General features: G+C 48.5%; 1 protein-coding gene across 6 annotated transcripts in view; it reads right to left on the bottom strand.

The window, feature by feature from the left end:
* The window catches only part of ASAP1 (ArfGAP with SH3 domain, ankyrin repeat and PH domain 1), a 346739-nt gene that overhangs the window by 33741 nt on the left and 288194 nt on the right, over nucleotides 1-24804 (bottom strand). For all 6 annotated transcript variants that reach the window (XM_078441687.2, XM_078441686.2, XM_078441688.2 and 3 more), the window contains 11 exons: nucleotides 20456-20543; nucleotides 17807-17855; nucleotides 12049-12212; nucleotides 10398-10531; nucleotides 8476-8567; nucleotides 6507-6693; nucleotides 6175-6260; nucleotides 4478-4593; nucleotides 4258-4325; nucleotides 3121-3228; nucleotides 833-1061 (listed from right to left, as the gene is read on the bottom strand). In XM_078441687.2, the coding sequence (XP_078297813.1) occupies nucleotides 833-1061; nucleotides 3121-3228; nucleotides 4258-4325; nucleotides 4478-4593; nucleotides 6175-6260; nucleotides 6507-6693; nucleotides 8476-8567; nucleotides 10398-10531; nucleotides 12049-12212; nucleotides 17807-17855; nucleotides 20456-20543 (1321 nt within the window). The remainder of the gene's footprint in view (nucleotides 1-832; nucleotides 1062-3120; nucleotides 3229-4257; nucleotides 4326-4477; nucleotides 4594-6174; nucleotides 6261-6506; nucleotides 6694-8475; nucleotides 8568-10397; nucleotides 10532-12048; nucleotides 12213-17806; nucleotides 17856-20455; nucleotides 20544-24804) is intronic.

A 24804-nucleotide genomic window follows, 5' to 3' on the forward strand; every position in this document is an offset into this window, starting at 1 on the left:
GTGGGAACGCACGGACATTCAGAGCAGAGCACTCTCTGTGGATTCAACGTACAGGACATGTGCTTTGTTGCTACGGAGCAGGGCAGTGGACCCTTAGCCCTCGGTGCTAGCCCGGTGGAGACCTCTGACAACGCTCTCTCCGCAGCAACCCTCTTCTGGGTAAGATTCGTCCCAGGTAGGGTCTCGTGGAAGAACAATCCTCATCAGAAATCACAGGAGTGTGGGCTCAGGTCATATAGGACCCGGGCGAGAATCACAGATATCTGAGAACGGGAGGCCCATTACCCCACATCTCTGCACCACAGTCCCCTTGTCTGCCGGATGCCAGCAACCGTAGCACCCACCTCATTTTTGTGAGCACAGAACGAGATGGGCTTCGTAACTACCAACATCTTCAGAAGAGAGACATCTTAGTGCAGAGAAAAGTAACTGTTCAGAGAAGAACTGCAATCCCACCCCACAGCAGACAGGAAAGGGCCCAGGTTTTGGTGCCAGGTGGGCCTTGGACTGAATCTCCACTCTACTACTTACCGGCTGTGTGACCTTGGGCAAGCCACTCTCCCTCTGCAAGCCTCAGTTTCCTCATCTATAAAACGGGCACAAGAGCACATACCCCACAGGACTGTTGTGAGACGAGTACAGCACAACACACGAGGCGTGCCCACAACACTATTTTACTGTTGGTGCTTATAGCAAATGGCAAGGTCCCTATTTTGAGCTGTCCTTGACGTCACGTTCCATATTCTGCCACACAGATGCACCCTGCGATTTTTACCTCGAGGCTGCACCAGCTTTGAGGATGGAGTCACAAAGCCCTTCTCAAAGTCCGTACCTTTCCCGGCGTTTCGCGGAGGCAGCGGGGGTGCCTCTGTGGTTGGTGACGTGGGCGAGTCTGTGCTTGCAGAGGGGAAGATCTGGTTGGTGAAGGCGCTGTAGGAGAGCCGCTGCTTGTCCCTCGGGGTGCTGAACCCCGGCAGTGACAGCTTGTCCTGGGGGGAGATGCTGGAGGAGTGGCAGAAGCTCTGAGGCCTCGGCGAGCGCTCTTTCTTGATGGGGCTCGGCTGCGGAGGACAGAACAGCGCAGTGGGCAAGGACTCACCGAGCACGACACTCCAGGCTCCGCTGTGCCTGGTGCACAGGTGCACAGGTTCCTGTGCCTCTCTGTGTGCTCCGAGGTCAGCCGCCACCCAGCAACAAGAGAAGGATGCAGACCTCACACCCCTGATTCCCCGCTCACCATTAGCAGGGTCACATCAGGGAGGCACTGGTTAGCGACCGCAAGCGTTCAGAAGCCTAAGGTCACAGTCGGACGCAACCTTTAATGAACAGATGCCTGCCTGTGCAGGTTACTTTTGCCAGCACGGCACTGCTTCCCACCTGAGTGTTGTCTCTACACCGTGTTCCTTCCCCGGTCAACCCTCTCAAGTCGAAGTCCTCCGTGCTTGCCTCCCTGTTCATTTTACGTCCCCTCAGAAAGCAGCCTCCACGCCGTGGCCCGGAGTGACGCCTGATATTGACGATTCAGACCTGTGGGTCCAAGCCCGGCCTCTCCGATTCAAAACTGTCTTCGGTCGCCTATAAGGGTGTCCCCTGTGTTTGCACTCCTGGTGACAGCAGTGGCATCCATGCAACTTCCCAAGGCAGAAGCCTCAAGGTTACCCAGAGCCACCAGGACCCGGGTGGAGAGCTCAGAAGTGCCCTATGCCGGGTGCAGGCGCCCACCAGCCCCCAAGGACAAGGCCTCCTGAAGAGCCCTTGAGTCCACGTTGCAGCTGCTTTCAGCTCCAGCCTATTTCCCACACCGCGGCCAGGGCCGGTGGGGAAGCTGGCTCCTCTGACAGGTAATCTCTGTGGATAAGGCCCAAAGGCCAAATGTGGCCCGTGATGTGCTTCCTGACCTGGGCCACGCGACCCCTCTCCCCCCAAACCTACTCCAAGGCACCTTACACACTGGGCTTCCGACCCTTCCCCAGACTTCCAGCTCTACCAGGACCCCTTGGCCTTTGCACATGCTGCTCTCCCTCCCTGGAAAGATGTGTTCCTCCCCACTTCTTTGCTTGGCAAGCTCCTCCCTACTCTCAGAAACCCATCTCCAGTGCTTCTTCCTTGGTAGGGTCTTCACCGCTTGCCAAGCTGAGGCGGTTGCTATGTCCTCTGAACACATCTCAGGGATTTCCCCCAAGCTCTCATTGTAACGGTCATCCGTTACAATTTATCTCTCCTCAAAGTGAAGAATGTCTTTAGGACACCTTTGTATGACCACTCCTTAAATGCTGCCCAGGAAAGAGGAAACGCTCAATACAGAGCTGATGAAAGCTGCATGAACGAACCTTCAGAGGCAGCTAGGATCTCGGAGAGTCAGAACCGGGTGTAGTCCCGAGACGGTGTGTACAAGCTTGGAGACCTTAGGCGGCAAAATCTCCGGGTCAGTTCTCCCTTCTGTAGAATGGGGGCCATAACAATGCTGTAGTGGGCTTTTGGTAACAACGACGTGAGGTAGCACAGGCAATGTGCTTCCCACGGCCTAGTTCATACTTAAGTCCTCAATACGTAACACCTTTTTATGTACTAATTAGCTGTTTTGATGGCTAATTTTATGTGTCCACTTGGCTGGGCTATGGTACCCAGGTGTCTGGTTGAACACCAGTCTAGATGCTGCAGTGAAGGGATTTTCTTTAGATGAGATTAACATTTAAATTACAGTTTGAGTAAAAGGGACTACCCTCCATAATGTGGTGGGCCTCATCCAGTAAGTTGAAGGGCTATTGGGAAGAGATGGGGACATCTGCCCTTAAGACCACACCATCGAATCCTGCTGGAATCTCCGGCCTGCCGGCCTGCCCTATACATTGTGAACTAGCCGGCTCCCATAATCATGTGAGTCAATTCCTAAAAATAAATTCCATTCTCTCTCCCTCTCCCTTCAACCACATCCTACTGGGCCTGGTTTTTGAGGAGTCCTGACTGACACAGTTGTGGCACCCAGCAAGGATCGGAAAGTAAACAAAGACGCTGGCCTCAGGTCACAAGACCAGACAGTCTCGGGAAGGGGTCTCGCCCGTGTGATGCAGAAAACCTGGGAGCGGCAGCAGGGATCCGGGTGGCATTGCTGGCACTCACTTTGTCATCCAGGTCGTCGTCACTCTCATCCATCTCCTCCTGACGCAGGTTCCACTCATATTCCACGTGGACGTGTGGGTTGAACTTCCCAGATTTAGCCTGGGACAGCTGAAAGTAACAGCAGGTGTAACCACGGGAACGTAAAGGTTAAACATCCCGTTGTGACGTGACCAGGGAGCAAATCCCACCTTGTTCCTGTCTTCAAATTAATCACCAGTCGCTGCTTAAACGGGCAAAACTCTGACTTTACAGGCTGGGCTACTGTGGGACGGCCTAAGAGGAGTTGCCAAGGATTATAGGCAGAGCCTTTCTTATTTTGATAACGGAACTTCTCTCTGAAATTAAAAGCTTTCTCAAATATTATAATGAGCCTCACGAGCGCAAATTCCTGGCTGGAAGGCAACATCAGAGTTAGTGAAGTGTGAGGCAGGCCTTTCATGTCAGACATCCTGGTTCAATCGTGGCCCACTTTTCTTATCTGTAAAATGGGGGCAGGGAGAGCTATAGTCTCCTCCAAGGTTTCTCACGAGAATACAAACACAGAGCGGCTGGCCTGGAGTCCACACGTGGCAGAAAGCACGGGGATGGAACTTACCCTTCCTGTGTCGTCCTTCCCCGTGGGCAAGAGAATCACCCTACGTTAAGGCCCAGGGGAAGGAGCAAAAACCACCGGGATCAGAAAGGGTGGGGCCTGTGGGGCAAGCCATGCATTTCACCTTTTGAAAACCATCATACGCTGAACTTTACTTGCCCAATTTTTGGAATTCTTTGGCTGCTGAGGAATTCTTTACTACTGAGCTGCGGACAACACCTAACGGGTCTGGCATATAAAAAGCGGGACCTCAAGCCACAAGCCTGTCTGGTAACAATACCTCTCAAATGCCTTTTAGCTCCTGGGTCCCTAACTGCACTGAAAAGACAGACGGGGGTGACATATTTATCATTTGACCACTTTTTGAAATGTAGCCATAGTGCTCGTCTGAATGTCTTCAGCCAATGTTCACAAAGACGATCTATTTCGTCCCCAGGCTCTGAGAATGACACTTCCAGGCGGCTGCTGTCTGATGGACACCGCCCCCCCCGCCCCCGCCCCCCACCCCCAACCCCTCCCCCAGCCCCCAGCTCCGTTCGGCTTACCAGATCTTCACACTGGGTGGCTTTCAACCTCTTTGCTATGTCCAGGGCAGTCTCCCCAGCCTGGTTCACTGAAACGGGGGGCAAAGGCACGTGCATAATTACCTAAGGTGTATCTTGAAGAGGCCACGGACAATAATCAAATTACAAGGTAACACGCGAGTCTCGGTTTAGCCGGCCGAACGCTGTGACTGGTTACGGAGACGTTTGGTCACACTCTTACCGACACTCACGGTGGGCTTGCTCCTCAGAAGAAGCTTCAAACACTCGGGTTTACCATACATACTGCAGTAGTGTAGAGCCGTGTTGCCCAGGGCTGTCTGCTTATCCAGGTTCCCACTGAAAAATGAAGTATTATCGGGAAAAAGTCTAATTTCAAATATAATTTAAATGCGACATAAATAATAGCATTTGAAGCCACAGATTAACCACTTCTCTCGGTGCTAACAACCGAGTCAAGTTGGAGATCTACTCGTAAGCCCAGGAAACACTACGATGTCGCTACCATCACGCCCACATGTCTAAGCCGCATGACAGGAACAGCCAGCGTGTCTTCAGTGCCTCCTGTGGGACAGGTGCTGCCTCTCAGCTTTTCCGCACCTTCTTCCTTCACTAACTCTCCACGACCACCCAGCGGGGCGGGCCATCACCACCTTGGTTTCACAGATGAAAACGCTGGGGCACAGACAGGATGAAGAGCTTGCTCTCAAGACTGTCGAGGCACGGGGGTGACAAGCAGGGATCTGAAAAAAGGCAGTCTGTCCCAGAGCCAAGGCTCTTAAAGACTACACCGTCCTACATTTGAGGAAGAGGTGTGGGCGTTTACATACACAACGGGGCTCGTGTCCAGGCACCATTCTTCATATGTGAGTTCAAATCCCCTTGCTATTTTGACCACTCGCCTCTGGACGAGCTCAGTTCCTCCTCGTATCCTGTGGCTTACAGAACCACCCACTAAAGACTACAGCAAGTCCAAACTGCCTGTGTCCAATATTATACTCCCATGAGCATGTCCCAAATGTGAATTAGCTATTGAGTCAGATACACACGTGGTAGCATTTAAAAAAACATTTTTTTTTTTTACATTTATTTATTTTTGAGAGACAGAGTGAGATGGTGTGCAAGTTGGGGAGGGGCAGAGAGAGAAGGAGACACAGAATCCAAAGCAGGCTCCGGGCTCTGAGCAAGCTGTCTGCACAGAGCCCGACATGGGGATCAAACCCACGAACTGTGAGATCATAACCTGAGCTGAAGTTGGATGCTCAACTGACTGAGCCACCCAGGCACCCCTGTAGCACTTTTTTTAAAATGTTTATTTATTGAGAGAGAGAGAGAGAGAGAGAGCGAGCGAATGAGTGGGGGAAGGGCAGAAGTAGAGAGAGAATTCTAAGCAGGCCCCGTGCTGTCAACGCAGAGCCTAACATGGGGCTTGGTCCCATGAACAGTGAGATCATGACCTGAGCCGAGATGAAGAGTTGGATACTTAACCAATTCAGCCAAACAGGTGCCCCCCCACACTGTAGTTTTTTAATGAACTTATGAACAACGAAAACTCACAGATCCTGTTGACCTGTGTTGTTAAGTCTTCCCTCTTTCAACCTTTCCTCATGCAGCAGGTTTTGGACAGAGACAGGATTTTACATCTTTCTAGGCCGAGGGTTGGCAAACTATAGCCTACTGTTGGCCATATCTGGCCCTCCATTTGTTTTTATAAATAAAGCTTTATTGGGACATGGCCATGCTCACTCATTTACATATGGTCTATGACTGTTCTCACACTAGGTAGAGTTGAATAGCTGTGACAGAGACCTCATGGCCTGCAAAGCCTTTACTGAATGCTTGTCCATATCTGGTCTGGGCCACTGAGAAGACTCGTTGGTGTGAACGATAAGGCATATTCAGAGAAAACAGAAAGCATACCAGTTTTGCACAAGGAAGTCAACCAAATGGAGAGAGGTCTGGTCTGCAGTTCGGACTGCAAGATGTAGGGCCGTCTCCCCAAGCTCCTGAAAAGGACACGATGAGTGTAAGTAAGGTGATCGCATGTCCTACTTTGCCTACAGCAGCTTTGTTCACATCAGTCACCCTGAAGTAATTATTAATAGCGCCCCTTCCACTCTCAAATTGTCCTGGCTTAGACATGGTCACTCGATGTATCAGAATCTCACTCTGCAGGGTTATAATAAAAGGAGTTAGCTTTTAAAGTCATTTTCTACCTTCCCTTTCATCTTACGATTTTAGTGGAGCCTTACCTGTCCGTGTTCCAGCAGTGGTTCCATTAGCTCTACCCCCTCTGCATAGACTTGAATTAGTGCAAGTAAATCCCGAGATTTGATGGCCTCGAGCAATTCATTCAGTTTAGCTGATGAAGACGAACAGGCCTTCCTTGAAAACCTATGATCTACATACTTTGCAGTGATATATTCTTTCCGTACAGTCCTAAAGTAGACCAAAGCAACATATAAACACTTTTTATTTTCTACGAGCTAAGAAAACTACATTTTTCTGAAAAACAGTTCTCTTTAAGTGAAATATACTCCCCAATACTCCTTTTTAGCATTTAAACCAACCAGGTTTCAGACCAACTTATCCCATTATCCCATCACAGAATGAAGAAACTGATATATAGTTACTAGTGTTTGTGCAGGCAATCTATAGTTACAAAATTCATGGGCACGAAGATCACAGTGGAGTTTTTTCCACCTCAACAACAGCTAGAGAAATCTGCTCTGTACTACTTAAAATCAGATACACCTAAGTGTACAAAGAAAACAGAAATTTTAAAAGAACAATTCTAAAAGACCAGTGAAGTTTCCAGAGCTTCAATGAAAAAATCGTACTCTTCTGACACAACTCCTTATGTGAACAGTTAAGAACACGGAGGCTCACTAAGGCCGTCCTTACGGTCACCCCCAGGCCAAGCACTGAGTGCCAGAATAAAGACCAATAAAGATGGCTTGTCTTTCCTGCAGGTGCAGTTGTGAACAGGAGACTGTCAGGGGTAACACACCCGAAGTCTGACTGGGCATGTGCATTTCCTTCTTGAGAACTCATCCTTTCTCCGCTTTTAAGGTCTGTCCCAAGCTCTGGGACTGAGCCCACCTCCCAGCTGCAGGGCTATCTGACCTAAGTGGCCCCATTTGCAGAAAGGGCGAATGGAAGTCTGCTCAGAGTAAAGGAGGGGAGAATCAGGCGAGCCAGCTAGGGTCCAGAGGATACTGTTTGACATCCTGGAACCAACCATACCTGAACTCACCCTGTGACTTTCCTAGTTACATGAGCCACTTAATAAAAAAAGCAGTAGATGGATTTTGGGTTCAAATCCTATTTCTATAGCACATCAGTCGCACGACCTGGGGGCAAACTACTAAATCTTCATGAGCTTTGCTTGTTTTTCACCTGAAAACGGGGAGAATAACTCATTGGCGTCTTTTGAATGAAAGAATGCACAGCACCTACAAGACGCTTTCTTCTTTCTGAGAGAGCTCCAACTCCCCGGACTTAAGAGTTCTTGCTCACAAAAAGCCTCTCCGTGTGTGGAGCCTGCTACCGCCCCATCTCACAGCCACAGCCATCACTGTTTAAAAGCGAGGTGGTGCCTCTTCCTTTCATTCTGGGTCGGCAGTGAAGGGCCGAGCTGGCTGACGGCAGACTTTGGTAGATTCTGCTTGGTAACCAAGATCTGACTTTCGTGGGTGTTCTTTACCCTCAGGTCAAAGTCCTTTCAAGATAAGATGGCTGTGGGGCGCCTGGATGGCTCAGTCGGTTAAGCGTCCGACTTTGGCTCAGGTCATGATCTTGCGGTTTGTGAGTTCAAGCCCTGGGTCAGGATCTGCGCTGACAACTCAGAGCCTGGAGCCTACTTCGGATTCTGTGTCTCCCTCTCTCTCTGTCCCTCCCCCACTCATGCTCTGTCTCTCAAAAATAAATACGTGTTAATGTTTCCACAACAGGCCATGATTTGGAATGAACTGTCGACGTGAAGACACTTTCTCCACAGAGCGGCTGCAACTACCTAGGGGAAGGGGCCAGGGAACATAATCTGTGCACTCCAGCACTCCAGAAATGCACTCACTCCACAATACTTTTCTGTGCTCTGACCTTTCCTCATAATGGGATTTCCTCTGGGGGAAAAAATACTATAACCTTTAAGACGATTCTTGGGAGGGCAGAAGAACAATTACAGAATAGTAAAGAACTCAGTCTATTAGAAGTACTTACATATCACTTGAAGGGGTGGGTTTTGGTGAGGGGCTGGGTAAATTTGCTTCCATAATATCATTAAAACTATTGTTTCCTACATTCTTGGCCAGCTGTAACATACAAAACACAATACAGTCACTCTTTATACTAGCTTAAAAGTTTCCTATTATTACTTTTGAGATTTCTAAATATGTATCTTTTCCCTCACTGACTCAGAATACTAAACCATCCATCCATCTGGTCAGCAAATACTCAATGAGCACCTACTATGTGCAAGGTATGGAACTTTAGGGCACTGAAAATAAAGAGATGGATAAACCATGTTCCTTTCTGCAAGAGCCAAAAGACTAGAAGGGTCATTAATAAGAAAACCAGTAATTTTTACAAATACAACATGATAAATGCTAGAATAGAATAGGATATGGTCCTACACACACACACACACACACACACACACACACACACACACACACTGAGATTGGACAGCAGGTTCCACATACGAATCTAGGTTAAATGACAGCAATAGTTTTTCAAGCTCCATCACACCGCAATTTTAGGCTGAGCAGATTTATTCTTACTGGACAGAGAAGGATGTGGGATTCTCCTTTACATTTGGGGTACACATCAGGATGCTGCAGGAAGCATTTTGCTTCTGGGCTCAAGACCCTTCCAGGAGAATTTGTCCTGAAGGTCTTTTGGTCGTTTGGATAATTCGGGGAACAACATATAGCTTAAGAAACACTCATGCTATCAGGTCTCTGGGGGGAAAATCTTGGGCTTATCACCTGGCAAGTATTTCAGACTTGGACTCTCCCTGTTTCTAGTTGTCAACTGGTTTAACTACCTTAAGTCAAGGCGGAAGTGACACCACCTCCACACTAAAGAAGAATGTGTCAAGTATTAGATCGGGGCCTTTCTTCTCTAATCCTGAAGTGAGTCAGGAAGCTGAGCATTAGTATGATACTTCCTCAATCAGGGGCTCACACAACACAGATGTACCACCATTGCTTAGCGGATGCTCAGAAAGCAAATGCTGCTGGCTGGGTGGCTAAGTGCCTTGACTTCTGGGTACTTTTCTCCAGACAAGGCTAGTGATAAGCTAGGCTTTCAGATTTTTGAGCCCCAGGCTCACTCAGGTTCTGCCCAAGAGCGTTCTGTACGAAGGGCCCTGGTTTGCTTCAAGCACCTTTACCCTTAGTAAAAAGACTCCCTCACAGTGCAGCCGTGTTCAAATCATGCAAGACAGGGCTTCTGACCAGAAGGCATTATGGGAGACCCCAAGCGGGCCTCCCTTCCTTTACTTGGTGTACTTACTGCAGGGACCGGCAGAGCCTGGACCCAATGAGGGCTCCTGATCTGGGTGACTCGTGACGGGAAGGACAGATTCATTCCACGTAATGAAGCTCAGCACCGTCCCTTCGCACCCTATTTCTCCTCACTAGCTGAACAAGTTCGGGGTTAAGGAGCGATGGGCTTTATGGCTGTAGCTAACAGGCCACTCTCACTTCATGGGGACTTACACAAGCTTATAAGCAGTAAAAACAGAAAGACTCTTTAGTCTTTATTTTTATTCACACAGGCCACTGGGTAAAGTGATCATGTGAGTTTCACACCTAATTCCCTTTACTGCTCTTCTAGTGAGTGAATCATATAAAAACTAATTCTGAAAGAAGGCAGCTTTGAAAAAAGCCCATCCCAGAAAAAAAGAGTCAGTTTAGTTGAAGTAATTATAGAAATGCATGATTCACCAGTTCTTCAAAAAGGAAACAGAAACAGTCAACGTTACATACCACAAGATTTACATTTTAAATATCCACGCAAATTCACTAAATGCAGGAATTGGAATTCTCTGTACTCGGCAGAAACAAAAAAAACCTCCAAAGCCACGTATTAAATATATTTACGGCAATATATATTTCCAGGCACAGGTCACTACTTACCAAGAGTTCAGAAGTTCCTAATTTGTCTAGTTCCAAAGACTGAATGCGGGAAATATGAACCCCCATTTCCCTATGGATGCCGGAACATTCTATACAGGTCAAAATGCCCAAGTTTGTTGAAAGCCAGGTGGGTTCTGTGTGGAAAGAAAATTTTGAAGACAATGAAACAAACATGATACCTACTTTTAGTGTGCCAACTACAAAGGAAGCTAGAGTAAGAGCAGTGAAACTTGTGAAGAGTTAAAAGGGAAAGATTTAAAGGCAAGAAATGGATGCTTGTGGTTTAGCCTAGGGGCTAACACGAAGCTTACCAGCCTGTCAGAGAGCAAATCGGCTAAGAGACATTCTAAAGAATTTTCTTTCAACCCTAAATTGAAAACAAAATTAAGTTCTTTATTCTCGTGAAAATGTGAGGAAGCCTTGTCCTGTGAGGCACACGAAACATCCTGGTGAGAGGCACTCCCGCACCACCCTGCGTCATCGTCGCCAGTGACGGATGCGGTTCCACAGGTGTGGTTAACCTCCCAGTTACGACCCATCCTCCTGGTAAGAAGACGACCGTAAATACTGAACGTCAGAGGCTGCTTTCACAGACCTCAGCTGTTCCTATGATCCCCAAGGGCCCCACAACAGGGGGAATACGGATTTCCATGTTACTAAAACTTACAGGGTTCGTGCTCTGTGGTAAGCTTCCTTCTGAGTGGTCAGTACCCGGGTACTTATGACTCCTCTGCCGTATCCTCGCACACACAGCATGAGTCACTATCACACATGCACATGAACACAGCAGAAACTGGGAGACTGGCCTCTGAGGTGCTCATGGCGTGTTGTGTAGAGAAGGCCATTTTCATATGGAAAACAATGAGAAAGCGTATCATACGTGTTTGCAACCATGTTCTGATCCCTACTAGATGGGCGAGCCTGGGAGGTAGGTCACTAAACTTCTTGGAGTCCCCTCGTGTTCCCATCTGTAAGACGGTGATGATGCTAGTATGTTGCTCACAGAGCAGCTGTGAGCATTCAGCAAGAGAATATAAGCTAAAACACAACCAGCAGAGTCCTTACCACAATGTAAGCACTGAAGTCATGCCAGCTACCGTCAATACCTACAGAATATAAATGGCCCTTGAAAACGGAAGTTTGGAGGAAGGTGACACCCATGTGACACAGAGGTTGGGGAGGTTTCCCAGAGCGCAGAAAGGAAGGAAAGAAAGGTATAATGTGTCGGACGATTTCATTAAGTCCTCATAACAACTGAGGTTTACTGTCCCATCTTGGGACGAGGAAACTGAAGATCAGAACAGTAAAGGCACTCGGCATGAGGATGTCCACACTGTTAAGTGGCAGGCTGGTGATTCAAAACCAGGATGATGGACTCCATGTCCGGTGCTCTCTCCATAGTTCCACAGTGCTCATTTAACCAGTAGCATTTGGGCAGGTGACCATTTGGGGAGAGCAGGTGGGAGTTTTCCAGGCTAAGCAAATGGAATGCATCAAAGCGGCTCAGAATTGGGACCGTTTAAGTTGGAAATACATGGTGGGCGTGTGTCTGTGCCCATAAGGAGACAAGGACTTAAATAACGAGCTTATTTTTATTCTACAGGGGGAGAAAGACTGTGTAACAAGCCGGCTCAAGTTTGGGGGCAAATACCTGACGAGCCACAATCGCAGCAGACGTCATTCCCGGGGAGCCGCTGGACGTCCTCAATGATGGCTTTCGTCAGGTCTTCCAGGCTGTTCTCTCCCGTGCTCTGCTCTCCACGGAAGGCCATGGTCAGGGCCTCTTCTTTGCTATTTGTCAATACGGAGATCCATCTGTTGTCGAAAGAAAGAGGAAGGAGACTTAAGAGCGTGGCCGCTGTCTCCTCCTTCCACTGGAAAAAATTTATTTCCGTCAAGAGCTTCCAAAAGAGAATCCGCCCACCCCCCACAGCAATACAGTGAGGAAAAATGAAAGAAATTAAACCCAAAGGGAAGAGAAAGTTAAGAGAATGCAAAGCAACATGCTGGAGAAACCGAGAGACACGAGAGGAGCGGATGAAATGTAAGATCAACACAATGGAGGGCTTGCACGGACGACACGGTACGTGCGTTTCCATCTGGACAGAATGAAGAGCGCCCTGTGTGGGGCCAACCCAATGCGAGGATGAGAAAGAACTGGTGACAAGTGGACACGAGGCAAGAAAGAGTTTTGCAAAAGGCACCTGTGCTCTGGAAGTCCACTGTCGGGGAGGAAACTTAGAAGTGAAAACGAAGGGCTATTTCATTAGCGAGAGAGAAAGAGAGAGAGAGTGTGTGTGCATGAGCAGGGGAGGGGCAGAGACATGGACACACAATCTGAGGCAGGCTCCAGGCTCTGGGCTGTCAGCACAGAGCCCGACACGGGGCTCGAACCCACGAACGGTGAGATCACGACCTGAGCCGAAGTTGGACGCTTAACCGACTGAGACACCCAGGTGCTCCCCCAAGGGTTCATTATTAAAGCACGAAATAGCCACAGAGTGCAACAGTTAATCAGGCATTAAATTTAAAAATTTCAACTAACTTTTTAAAATTGATTTTTTTTAATGTTTATTATTTATTTTTGAGACAGAGAAGGAAAGCATGAGCTGGGAAGGACAGACAGAGGGGGACAGAGGATGTGAAGCAGGCTCCGCGCTGACAGCAGAGAGCCCAACTCAGAGTTCAAATCCACAAACTGTGAGATCATGACCTAAGCCTAAGTCAGATGCTCGACCGATTGAGAGACCCAGGCACCCCTGAAATTAATTGATTTTTATTTTTTTAGAGAGCGAGCAAAAGTGGGGGAGAGGGGCAGAGACAGAGAGAGAGAGAGAGAGAGACAGAATCCCAGGCAGGCTCCACACTCAGCACGGAAACTGCTGTGGAGCTCAATCCCATGACCCCGGGATCATGACCTGAGCTGAAATCAAGAGTTGGACACTCAACCGACTGAGCCGCCTAGGTGCCCCCAATACCTTTTAAATTAAAGGATATTTTCTCTATCGTTTAGTTTCAAGTTAAAGACTAGAAATTGTTTTCTGAAAAACAATTCAAAACACTGGGCTCAACAACATGTTAATCAGCGGCACTGGGTGACTGGAGTTTGCACCGTGTCTGCAGAATCTGTTTTGCTTTCCTTAAGCGTCGTGATGTTCCGGTTATCTGAAATGCCAGTATCTACTGTGTGCCGAGGGCTGAGGATTTCTGAGATGTAATCCTCCAGCAAACCTCTGCGTTGAGGGTGACAATATCTTAGAGATGAGGACGCAGAAGCCCGGAGAGGTTTAGGGGCTCACGAGGTCCTCCAGCGGAGACATGCCTGCTGACTCCCCTCCTTCCCAGGGTTCCTTCATCATGCCACGTGTGCCTCCTCACTCAAGAGATCAGGACAAGTAAAGAAACAGAGGAGGTGGTAGTGACAAGCAGAAAATACGTATTTTAAGAGCAATGCATTTTCTGGAAGGATAATTCAAATTTGGTGGAACAGACTATGTCTCAAAGGGTCAAGAACCAAAGCAGCTATTTCCGACAATTAAAAAAATAAACTTTTTAAATTATTGTAAAGTAACAGGCATACCAAAAAGTGCAAGACAGAAAATAATGCACAGTTGTGTTCTAAGACTCTAAAGTTGCTTTGAGTTTACAGGATTAATAATGTTGGCACTGTACCAGAAGCTTTACACATTTTATCTGGAGTCTCAAAGCCTCTGAGCAAGGTCTGTGATCCCCGTCTTTACTGACAAGAAGACTGAGGTGGGTCACACCCGTGAGAATGGATAAAATGAACAACTCAGGCAACAACAGATGCTGGCGAGGATGTGGAGAAACAGGAACCCTTTTGCACTGCTGGTGGGAACGCAAACCAGGGCAGCCACTCTGGAAAACAGTGTGGAGGTTCCTCAAAAAATTAAAAAGAGAACTACCCTACGACCCAGCAATGGCACTACTAGGTATTTACCCAAAGGATACAAAAACGCTGATTTGAAGGGCATGCCCATCCCGATGTTCACAACAGCGCTGTCAACAGTAGCTAAAGTATGGAAAGAGCCCAAATATCCATCGACTGATGAATGGATGAGGAAGATGTGGTGTACATATACATACAAGGGGATGTTACTCGGCAACTTAAAAGAATGAAATCTTGCCATTTGCAGCAATGTGGAGGGAACCAGAGTGTTTTATGCTAAATGAAATAAGTCAATCAGAGAAATTCAGATATCATAGGATTTCACTCATATGTGGAATTTGAGAAACTCAACAGATGAACACAGGGAAAGGGAAGGCAAAATAAGATGAAAACAGAGAGGGGGGAAAACCAGAAGAGACTGTTAAATATAGAGAACAAACTGAGGGCTGCTGGAGGGAGGGGGGGGGGGATGGGCTAGATGGGTGATGGGCATTACGGAGGGCGCTTGTTGGGATAAGCTCTGGGTTTCCTATGTAGGAGATGAATCACTGTGTTCTACTCCTGAAGCCAAGACTACACTGTCTATTAACTAACTTGAATTTAAACAAACAAACAAACAATAAACAATCTTTGTAAAAAAAAGAAAGAAAGAAAGAAGACTGAGGGGCTGATCGGGCTCAAGGTCAAACGGCCACTAGGGGGCGAAGGCTGGACCAGAAGTCCTCAGCCTGACTTGAAACAGACGGGGAGCTGCTTTCTCTGTTGCCCACCTCCTCCCTCGGTGAGAATGCAGCTCTCCGTTTAATTTCCCCAGACACTTTCCATGAGAAAGAAACTCGAGGGTGCAGCCAAACTGTTTCTATGCAGCTTGCAGGTAAATGAGGACCCAAGCCCGGGGGTGTATGCTCCCTCCGCCGTTACCTCCCTCGTCACTCAAAGCAAAGCCCCCTTCTGCCACCTCCAGCCCCAGGGAAGGCCAAGTGCAGCACCTGCCTGATGGGCTCAGCAAGCCTTTCACTGAAGGGCGTTCGGTCTCATGGGTAAGAAGCCTATACACCTCTTTGCCCAAACTGGGGACTGAATTCTCTGGAAGTCACAGAAAAAATACGATAGTAATGGCTTGGGTTTGAGGACAAAGAAGCAGCAGATGCGTTCCCTGCCTCACATAAATCTCCCATTTGGGGGTTTGGAGAAGGGAAAAAAGGAGGAAAGAGTGAAACATGAGAAGGGGAAGTAATATTCCAAGGTGGTTTTGGAATTCTGGCTAGGAAATTCTTAATGGCACACGTGTCAGGAGTGCCCATACATGTGACCGCCTGCTGTACCTTTTCCAGCAGGAACCCGTGACACCCGTCGCAGCCAGTGACGCTCACCTGCTCGCACCACCTTTCACTGCTACCTTCCAACAGGGGCCTTAACCAGGCACCTACTGTTGGTCCCGTGTCTTAATAAAGGAGGGGGATGAAGTTCCCAGAAGTAAACCAAGCGATGCCACCCAAGTCAAGGCAAACGTGATGGTCTGGATTCCTCGACGCTCTCACCTCTGAGTGTGACCTGTAACCCGTGACCTCTCATCACACAGTGTGGTGAACTGGAAACTGCACGGGCCAGCAGGGCCAGCACTGCAATCACATATCTACCATTTTGTTTTGAGCCCTTAAACAAGTCACTTAACCTCACTTGATTTGTTAAATCATCTGCAAAACGGGCATAATTAAGCCAACCTTGTGACTGAAAAGATGAGCGATACCGTAGGCGAGCCCCCGCTCGCCCACAGTGAGCACCTAGACTGCGGGCAAGGAGACACCCGCGGTAGGCCGAAGGACTCCCTTCCCCAACTTGCTCAGAAGACCCCTGGGCTACTGGGACTGTGACCATGGGTGCGCTGCCTTTTAGTGCCCTCGTTTTCAAAGGAGGGAGAGCAGTGTCTGCCTCCCGGGGCTGTGAGGAGTAACAGAGCCCGACACGCACGACGTGCAGGGCGATCTCGATAAATACGGCCTCCGTGAGTCTGAGGGTGGAAGGCCTCCCTCCCGGCCTCTCCTGGTGTTACTTCTCGTCTAGCCGCTCTCAGCTAGCCAACCCCATGATCAGCCACATCCCTTGCTTCCTTTCTATTCCTTTCCATCGCTTCCAGGCCAGGGGAGCGTGCATCTGGAGCGCAGAGTATCTATAACCCTCTGGCACCGTCATGAGCCGTTCACACAGCTTTCCTCCTAGGAGGACACTGTCTCGGAGCCACACTCCCAAGAACCCAAGGGGGTGCGTGCTCCCATGTGTGCCACAGCACACCACCCTTCTCTTCCAGCAGAGGTCTTGTTTCTTCAGGGCAGGGGGCTCTGCCTAACTGAGTGCTATGTTCTCTGTGCTTTACACAGTTTTTGGCCTGGGGCTGGCATTCAGTGAATCTTCAGATGAATGAACGGGATAAAGACTTCTCCTCTTCCTTAATCTCTCCTACCTTCTCTCTCAGTGCCCGCCCACCCTCCCACCCCTTTTTGCTCTGTTTCTTCCAACTGTACATCTTTTCGACCCATTCTTTATTCTTTCTGATCCTTCATCATTTCTCCTGAAATGGGGAAAGAGTGGAATTCTTCATAGGAGGAGGAGAGCAAGGAAGGTAGAGGGAGAGAGAAAAGGAGTAAGTGTAAGGAGAAATGGGGGTGAACAGAATTCTGTGGCTCTCCAGAAATCATTAAGGAAGGAAAATAGCATTTACTGTGTTCCAACGGATGGGGCTTTGAAAATGTGAATGCTACCAAAAGGTTTAACTGCCAGCTTTAACGCAAACATCCTCTCTCCCAAGCAGCTGAAGATATAATGGCCCCACACTGCTTTTTTCAGCCCTGGCAGGTGGCAGGCCACAGGAAGGAAGAGGGAATGAAGCAGCCTGGGACCAGGGAGAAGATGACAAAAGGGGGTGGGGACCTGCCCGAGGCTGCATCCCTGGGTCAGGTGAGGCAGGAGCCCAACCCAGGGGCATGTGACACCAAAGTCTGTTCCCCCCAAGACACGAGGCTCCTGAGCCACGCTCATCCCCGGGAGCCACCTGCCTGTCCTGTTCCTGCAGGGTCAGGCTCTCCTGCTCCCCTCAGGTAACAGCCAAGCACCCGGCAGGCTGGTTCAGCACCGGGCGACGTGCAGGCGATGTGATTAAAGGTGAGTAAGGCACGGTCCTTGCCCTGGGGAGCTCTCAGTCCGTAAAGGGCTCAGACCGAACCCGAGGCTCATCAAGGAGTGTGAGCAGGCCCAGGGGTGACGGAAGGAACAGAGCCCCTGAGTGGCGAGGCCTGAGCCGAATCCTGAAGGGAGCGTGGGAGTCCACTGAGTTCCCGGACAGAGAGAGGAGTGACAGGTGGAGGGCCACGGGTGAGACGCGAGCGTGCGGAGCCACGAGGAGAGGTTCTCGGTAATAAAAAGGAGACTTCAAGGTACGCGGTACAGGAGAGAGGTGCCTGTTCGGCTCAGGACCCCAGGCCATTATATCAGAACTACTTACGCTACATAATCCTGCTCATCCTCTGCCTGAAAGTGATACGTCCTATTATCTACAACACAAAACAGAAAAAGAGCCAGACTTTAGAAAGCAGAACACCTGCAGGTATAATGTAAATTATGAAAAGTTTCTGGAGAAAAAAAAACAACACCATAAAAGTAAAATATTAGTATAATTTGTTTTTACACCATTTTGATTTAGCAGTTACACAATTCACTTTGTCGGTATTGTTTTTCTGAAGTGCAAGAGTAATACAATAAAATAACTGCAAATACCTGGTATCGCGCACTTTTTGTGAAAAAAAAAAAAAAAAAAAAAAATGGGAAGGGGGAGAGATCCCATGTGATCAAAGTGGATTTCAGTGACCAGCTGGCCAACCGGAGACTGCTGGCTGCCAGTTCAATATTTTACTTGTCATTTTAAATTTGCCTTTTACTGTTTCTTTTCTTTTCTTTTTTTTTTTTAATTTTTTTAACATTTATTTATTTTTGAGACAGAGAGAGACAGAGCATGAACGGGGGAGGGGCAGAGAGAGAGGGAGACACAGAATCGGAAGCAGGCTCCAGGCTCTGAGCCATCGGCCCAGAGCCTGACGTGGGGCTCGAACTCACGGACCGCGAGATCGTGACCTGAGCTGAAGTCGGACGCCCAACTGATTGAGCCACCCAGGCGCCCCTTACTGTTTCTTTTTTTAAAAAAAATTCGTTTTCTTCAATGATCCATAACTCCAGGGCAGCCCCTACAAGTAGGCATACATTGACCCAGGTTGCTCTCTGGCTGAATCAGGCTTCAGGGAGGTAGGGCTTCAACCCTGCTCGAGAGGCACCTTCAAGCTGCTACCCGGGTAAGGAGGCAACAGCCTGACCTGGACAGTTTGGGCAGGCGTATGCAATGGACACTCTTTCTTAAAATGCAGGATTTGCTAGACTGCTTCAACGTAGGTCCAACTAACCTTTCTGTACTAACCAGTCACTTGCTTCGTGACTGCTCCAGGTCAAGTACTCACACCCTGTATCTCCCTGAGAGAGAGACAGAGAATGTGTTTGTCCAAGAACACGCCATGCGTAGTTGAGCCCAAGAACCCTGGCTGAGAAATCTTGCTTTACTGCTGTGTGACCTTGGGTAAATCACTGAATGCCTCTGAGCCTCAGTTTTCTCTTCTATAAAACAGGAAATTAATAGAGCTTTTGTGAGGATCAGCCATAATGTTTACAAAGCCCCTGGCACATATCAGATGTTCAATAACGGATGACTATTATTAATAAGCTACAGGCTCTCAAGTCTAGGATTTCTTGGCTTTTTGGGGTCATAACTCCCACTTTTCATATTTCTTTCTCCTCAATAGCCTGAGAAATTTCTCGGTCATAAAAATCATGGGGACTCTGAACTTTAATAGATGCTGCATAATCCAGCTTGGATCTAAAGGGTCTCACGACGGATTGAGGCTTTTGGGTTGAAACTGTTTTGGGGCTTCTATTCACACAACTCCATCAGAGGATTTCAAGGGGGCAGATAAGCATTTCTGTGCTGTGCACACAGATTGTGCCCTTGAGCTGGTGGACAGCCCCACAGGGCTCTAGAGAGAAGGGAGAATACTGAAGGTTAATATGTAGGATTTCATAATACTGGTGAGTCACTATCGGTCCTACTGTCCTCTTCCCTTATAAAGAGGTGTCCCTTCAGTGACCACGGGGGTCCGTAAGTGCAACCACGGGACCAGGGTTAAGCACAGGGAGCTGGTCTAGAGGAAAACAATCTTTACCCCACTCTCTGCAAACCATGAAGATACAGGCCATAGCTTGGGGGATGGGAGGGTCTTTAGGAGCTCTCATCACTGGGAAAAGCACACTTCGACCCATGGAGTGAGAGAGTGATGGCATGCAGTGTCGTCCATTTGGGAGGCTGGAAGGCAATTTTTCTTGGAAGCAAGATGATTTTTAGGAGCCCTATTTTGCAGGGACAAAACTCTGGGCAGGTCTGCTGTAGGGTTATAGGGGCACACCTGCACTCCCAAGTCTATGCCAGAGAGTTTTCTGTTTTTGTTTTTTTTTAACGTTTATTTATTTTGGGACAGAGAGAGAGTGCGAGCAGAGGGAGAGGCAGAGAGAGAGAGGAGAGAAAATCCCAAGCAGGCTCTGTGCCGTCAGCACATCAGTGCACAGTCCAACTCAGGGCTCGATCTCACGCACCGTGAGATCACGACCTGAGCTGAGATCAAGAGTTGGACGCTTAACCAACCGAGCCACCCAGGCGCCCCATGCCAGAGATTCTTAACCACAGGTACACATCAGAATCACCTGGGACTTCCTAAAAATATTTATGTCTGGGCTTCACAGCAGAGACTGTGATTCAGCAGATCTAGGAGAGAAATAGGAATGTACTTAGAAGAATCTCTCCAAGCGCATAAAACTGTGGGCTCATGGTCAAGAACTGGTCTAGTTTAACGTACAGATCTCGATACGAATCCACTGGGGGTCAGATCTGACCCTGTTATGCCTTCCCCCGCCTGCGGGTGGGCTCAGTGTCAATGTAGCAGCGTGCCCGTGCAGGAGCGCCAGGGGCCCTGCCTGGGAAAGCTGCTGTTTGCACGCCCGGAGATGGAGATGTATGTCAGAAGCCACACACACCGACCCGGAGAGAAAAAGGACTCACGTGATATCAGGTCAAAAGACTTCTTGTCCTCGGCATTTGGTTTCACTTGGCAGGTGAGGAGGTTCAGCTTAGCGGGTTGCCTGTTAGACTAGAACAAGAAGTGAGGAAGTTACACGTTGCATTATCTTCCCACCTGCGGGGTCCGCGGCCTGCGGGGCAGACGGGCAGCTTCATGCAGTGCGTGTGGTGAAGTTTTATTTACCCCGTTAGAATTGTGAGTCTCATTAAAGAAGGACAAAGATCTTAGGTGGCCTGACAAATGTCTTTGCAATGTACGTGCATATCCTGGTGATTAATCAGAATGGAACCAGGATCATCCGCCTCCCTTTCAATGAAGAGTGGGCACGCTCCATGGAGATGCACCTTTCCGAACTTACACGTACCCGAGCACGAACAGTCGGCACTCTCCGTACTGTATCTTACTGTGAAATGCAGAGGACTCCAAATGACCCCGGGAATCAGTCATCCCAAACCTGATGTCTCAGGTACCCACACATTTTGGTTGCAATGCAAAATTTAGTACTTCTCTCAAAAGCGCAAAGACAATTGACCTGTGAGACACTGCTTAACGAGACATTGTTGAATGAGCTCCAAAATCTTGGAGAGAGGGAAAATACAGTAAGGATTTCATATCATTTGTCAGCAAATCTCTTGCTCACACACATCATTCATTCAGGCCCGGCAGTATTTAGAGAGTCACGCTAATTTAGGCTTTGCCTACATGGAGTCTTGTTACAGAATCACCCTGGTCAAAACTCATTCTTGCCCTCCTGTATTTGTCCAAGGTCACATGTTGGCCAACGGCTGATGCCAGATGTCTGCTTCCTGCAGGAGCTGACCAAGGAGGGAAGTGTCTGAGAGCCCAGGCTGGGCTTTGCTCGAACACAAGCCTGCTGAAGTAAACAATGGAACTCTAGTCCTGTGTACCTGCCTCCATTCTTGGGATTCTGAAAATCCCCCCACCAGGACCATTTACACCCAAGGAACTTGAGTTTTTGGGGAAAACGGAGCGGGAGAGGATAGGAAAAGGTCACACGTCAGTGACCCAATCAAAGCCCCGAACAGAGATGGCACACGATTAAGACAATTTCAATAACACATTACCTCTCTCATTCTTGATAGTAGACACTGGACAATTAATTTGTTTACCTTCCTGAGCTCACTGAACAATTTGTGAGATTCTCCTTCCTCTGTGCTTTCACTGAGTTTAGACACAGAGATTAATGCCACTTGTCCTAAAAGATCTGTTCCAAAAGGAAGCTGTCTGGGGGAGGAAGTGACAGAGCCCGAGGGACTTCATGTTGCCTGCATGTAAATTTGACTCAGGCGTGGAAACCAGCAGTGAAGTCCTTCGCAGGATGGTTCTGCCTAAGAGGAAACAGCACTTGGGAAAGGGTTCCCGCACTACAGAACTGGTTGCCAAACTTAGGATGGGGAGGCGGGGGTTTGTAGGCCTGTAAATTTTTCTTAGAATGCACCTGGCTTGTGGGTTGCTAAAGGCCTCAGCCTCCAAATCCTCGGCTGCAGCCACGCCCAGGCCCAGCCCAACTGCGGAGGGAACTGTCGGTCCCACATCTCATCCTTCTGGATGTTGGCGAGAGGGCTGGAGTCCCACATGAATGACGATCACATGTGACAGCCTGAACAGGTAGCGATCCCAGTTCACTGTAAGACTCTCCATAGAATACTGGGTTCCAATTTGGCATCCACATTTAAAGGATGGAGAAAAGCTTAGGAAAGACCAGGAGATGATTAAAGGAGTGGAAAATGGGCACTTTGAAGATCGGTTAAAGGCACTATTTAGTCCCAAGGGAAGAAGGCTGGGGAGGGATTTAATAACCATCCTCAAGAACATGAAAGGTTGTTATGGGGGAAGGCTGAACAGCTGTTTTCCATTTGCACGAATGAAGAAGAAATATACTCAAATTGTAGAAGATCTGAGCCAGACATAAGGAAGAACTTCCCAAGCTTAAGATGATTATGTATAATAAGAGGTTTCAGGTTTCTTACCCTAAAGTTGAGAAATCTCTTGGAAAAATTTAAGATTTTTTAAAGTTTATGTTTTTTGAGACAGAGAGAGAGAGCGAGAGCGAGCATGTGCAAATGCCCACAAGCAGGGGCAGAGAGAAGGAGAGACAGAATACCAAGCAGGCTCCATGCCATCGGTACACAGCCCGATGTGGGACTCGAACTCACAAACCATGAGATCATGGCTTGAGCTGAGGTCAAGAGCTGGACGCTTAAATGACGGTGCAACCCAGGCACCCCCAAAATATAAAACTTTTTAAGACACCATTCACATATGAATGTAGCAGAGAATTCTCTGTAGCAGAGAGTATAGATGATTTTCTCTCCCCAAATCTATATTACTCCAGTATTTCTGAACCTAACCAACAGATACAATCAAGTAACAGATACATTTTCAGAAAGAAAAAAAGTAACATTAACTGGATTCAGAAAAGTTAAACATGCCATTCACCTCTCATTTCTAAGCATGGACCACCTCCAAGTTCACTACCAGAAAGCTCCTGATGATAAGCGTTCTATACAGTGTAAGTCCTTCCATGGTTGGCCCATAATTCCAGTGATGATGGCGTATGGTATTTATTTCCTCGGAATTGTGTCAAGTCTACTGCACTGACACTTGTCACATCAACACGCACTTCATTTGACACAGGTCCATCTTGCCTACATAAAGTGTTCTTCCCCTAAATGCCAGTGAGACATCTGACAAATGACCTATTACTCCAAATGTGAGTTTGAGAATCAAAGAACACAATTTTTCACTGGTGAAGCAGTCAACATAGCCAGTACTGAGCCCACAAATACCAGAAACCAGAGTGGTGTATGCTCAGCCAAAGTCCGCAGACCGAGGCCCTAGAAGGCTCAGGAATCAGTAGGGTAATCCACATTTGTAGATTCCACGGTAGAAATCCACATTTGTATAACTTTCCACAGTAGAAATCCGCATTTGTATAACTTTCCAAAATTTCAAAGCACTTTCTCGACATTAGTACTAATTTATAGGTATATTGATTAAAGAAGGTATAATCTTGCTGGCATTTTGGCAGACTAAAATCAAAGACTAAATGACTTGCCCTGGGCTACATCACTGGGTACAGTTTAGGAAATGCTTTCATATTGTTTAAGGAAAGGAAAGAAAAACTCAGAGCGAAGAAAGCATGTACTTATCGAGTCCTTACTGGTGAGGATTCCTACCGCACTCAGAATAAACACCACAGTCTGTACCTCAACTCCAATACTGCCTCCTGGCTCCTTTGGACCAGCTCCTGCCACCGTGCCTGCGGCTCCCTCTGCTGGGCGGTGAGGGCACTGGCCTCCCTCCCGTGATGCACACACCCTGTGGCCCTCCCAGATCTCCAGGCTCTGTCCTTCCCTCCAGGGCTCTCAAAATCAGCACTTCCTCAGAGGCGGCTTTCCTGGCCTGATGACCCTCCAGCGACTTTGCATCCCCTTTACACCTGCTCTATCGTCTTCCAGTCTCTGATTACTCCTTATTTCCTTCTTTCTTCCCACTGAGGGCACACACGTTTCTATTTTGTTCACTAAAATGTGCCTGGCATACAGCAGGCACTCAATAAGCGTTTACGAAATGAATGAAAGCATTCCAGTTGCCTTACCTGCACTACCTCCTGTGCTCCCATCTGTGAGGGAAGCCACTAGTTTCTTATACTAAGTAACATGAAGAAACGGAGGCACAGAGACGTTAACTCATGTTCCTAAAATCTCCCAGTAAGGAGACAGCAGAGCCTGGAGCTGAACCCCGGTCTGAAGGGACTAAAGCCCCGCTCCTCCTCCCGGCTCCACCAAGCGGCACAGGCCTGGAAAGACGCGACGCGGAATCGCTCAGGAAAGGGTAGAAGCCCCAGGGCACGACGGAACGTCTCCTTCTGAGAAGAGGAAGGGCTAGAAACAAACAGAGCGAGGGTGTCCAAGGTTCACTTCTACTTCGGTATCTTCTCAGGTCATCGGATTCTCCCCCAGTTACTTTTGTAACTGAGGAGAAATTTTAGAAGCCTATTTGATACACCTGTTCACTTACTTGGCCCAACAGTTATTAAGCCTCTGCAACATCCCAAGCACACGCGAGAACACTCGGTCTGCGCCACCAAGCAGCTACGGGAAACGGACCGAGCACGGATCTGGAATGTGTGCGGAGCCTGGGAGCGGGGGGTGGGGGTGGGGTGGGAGGGCTGAGTGGGGAGTCCTCCGGAGAGGCAGCCTCAGCCCTGGCGAGGGCCCAGAGGGGGAATCTGAACAGGGGTGGGGCGGGGGAGGGGGGACAGTGAGGAGGAGCAGGTGCAGGCAGTGGGGGTTAAGAGGAGACC

Source organism: Panthera onca, chromosome F2 (assembly GCF_046562875.1).
Source record: "Panthera onca isolate mPanOnc1 chromosome F2, mPanOnc1 haplotype 2, whole genome shotgun sequence".
NCBI lineage: Eukaryota > Metazoa > Chordata > Mammalia > Carnivora > Felidae > Panthera > Panthera onca.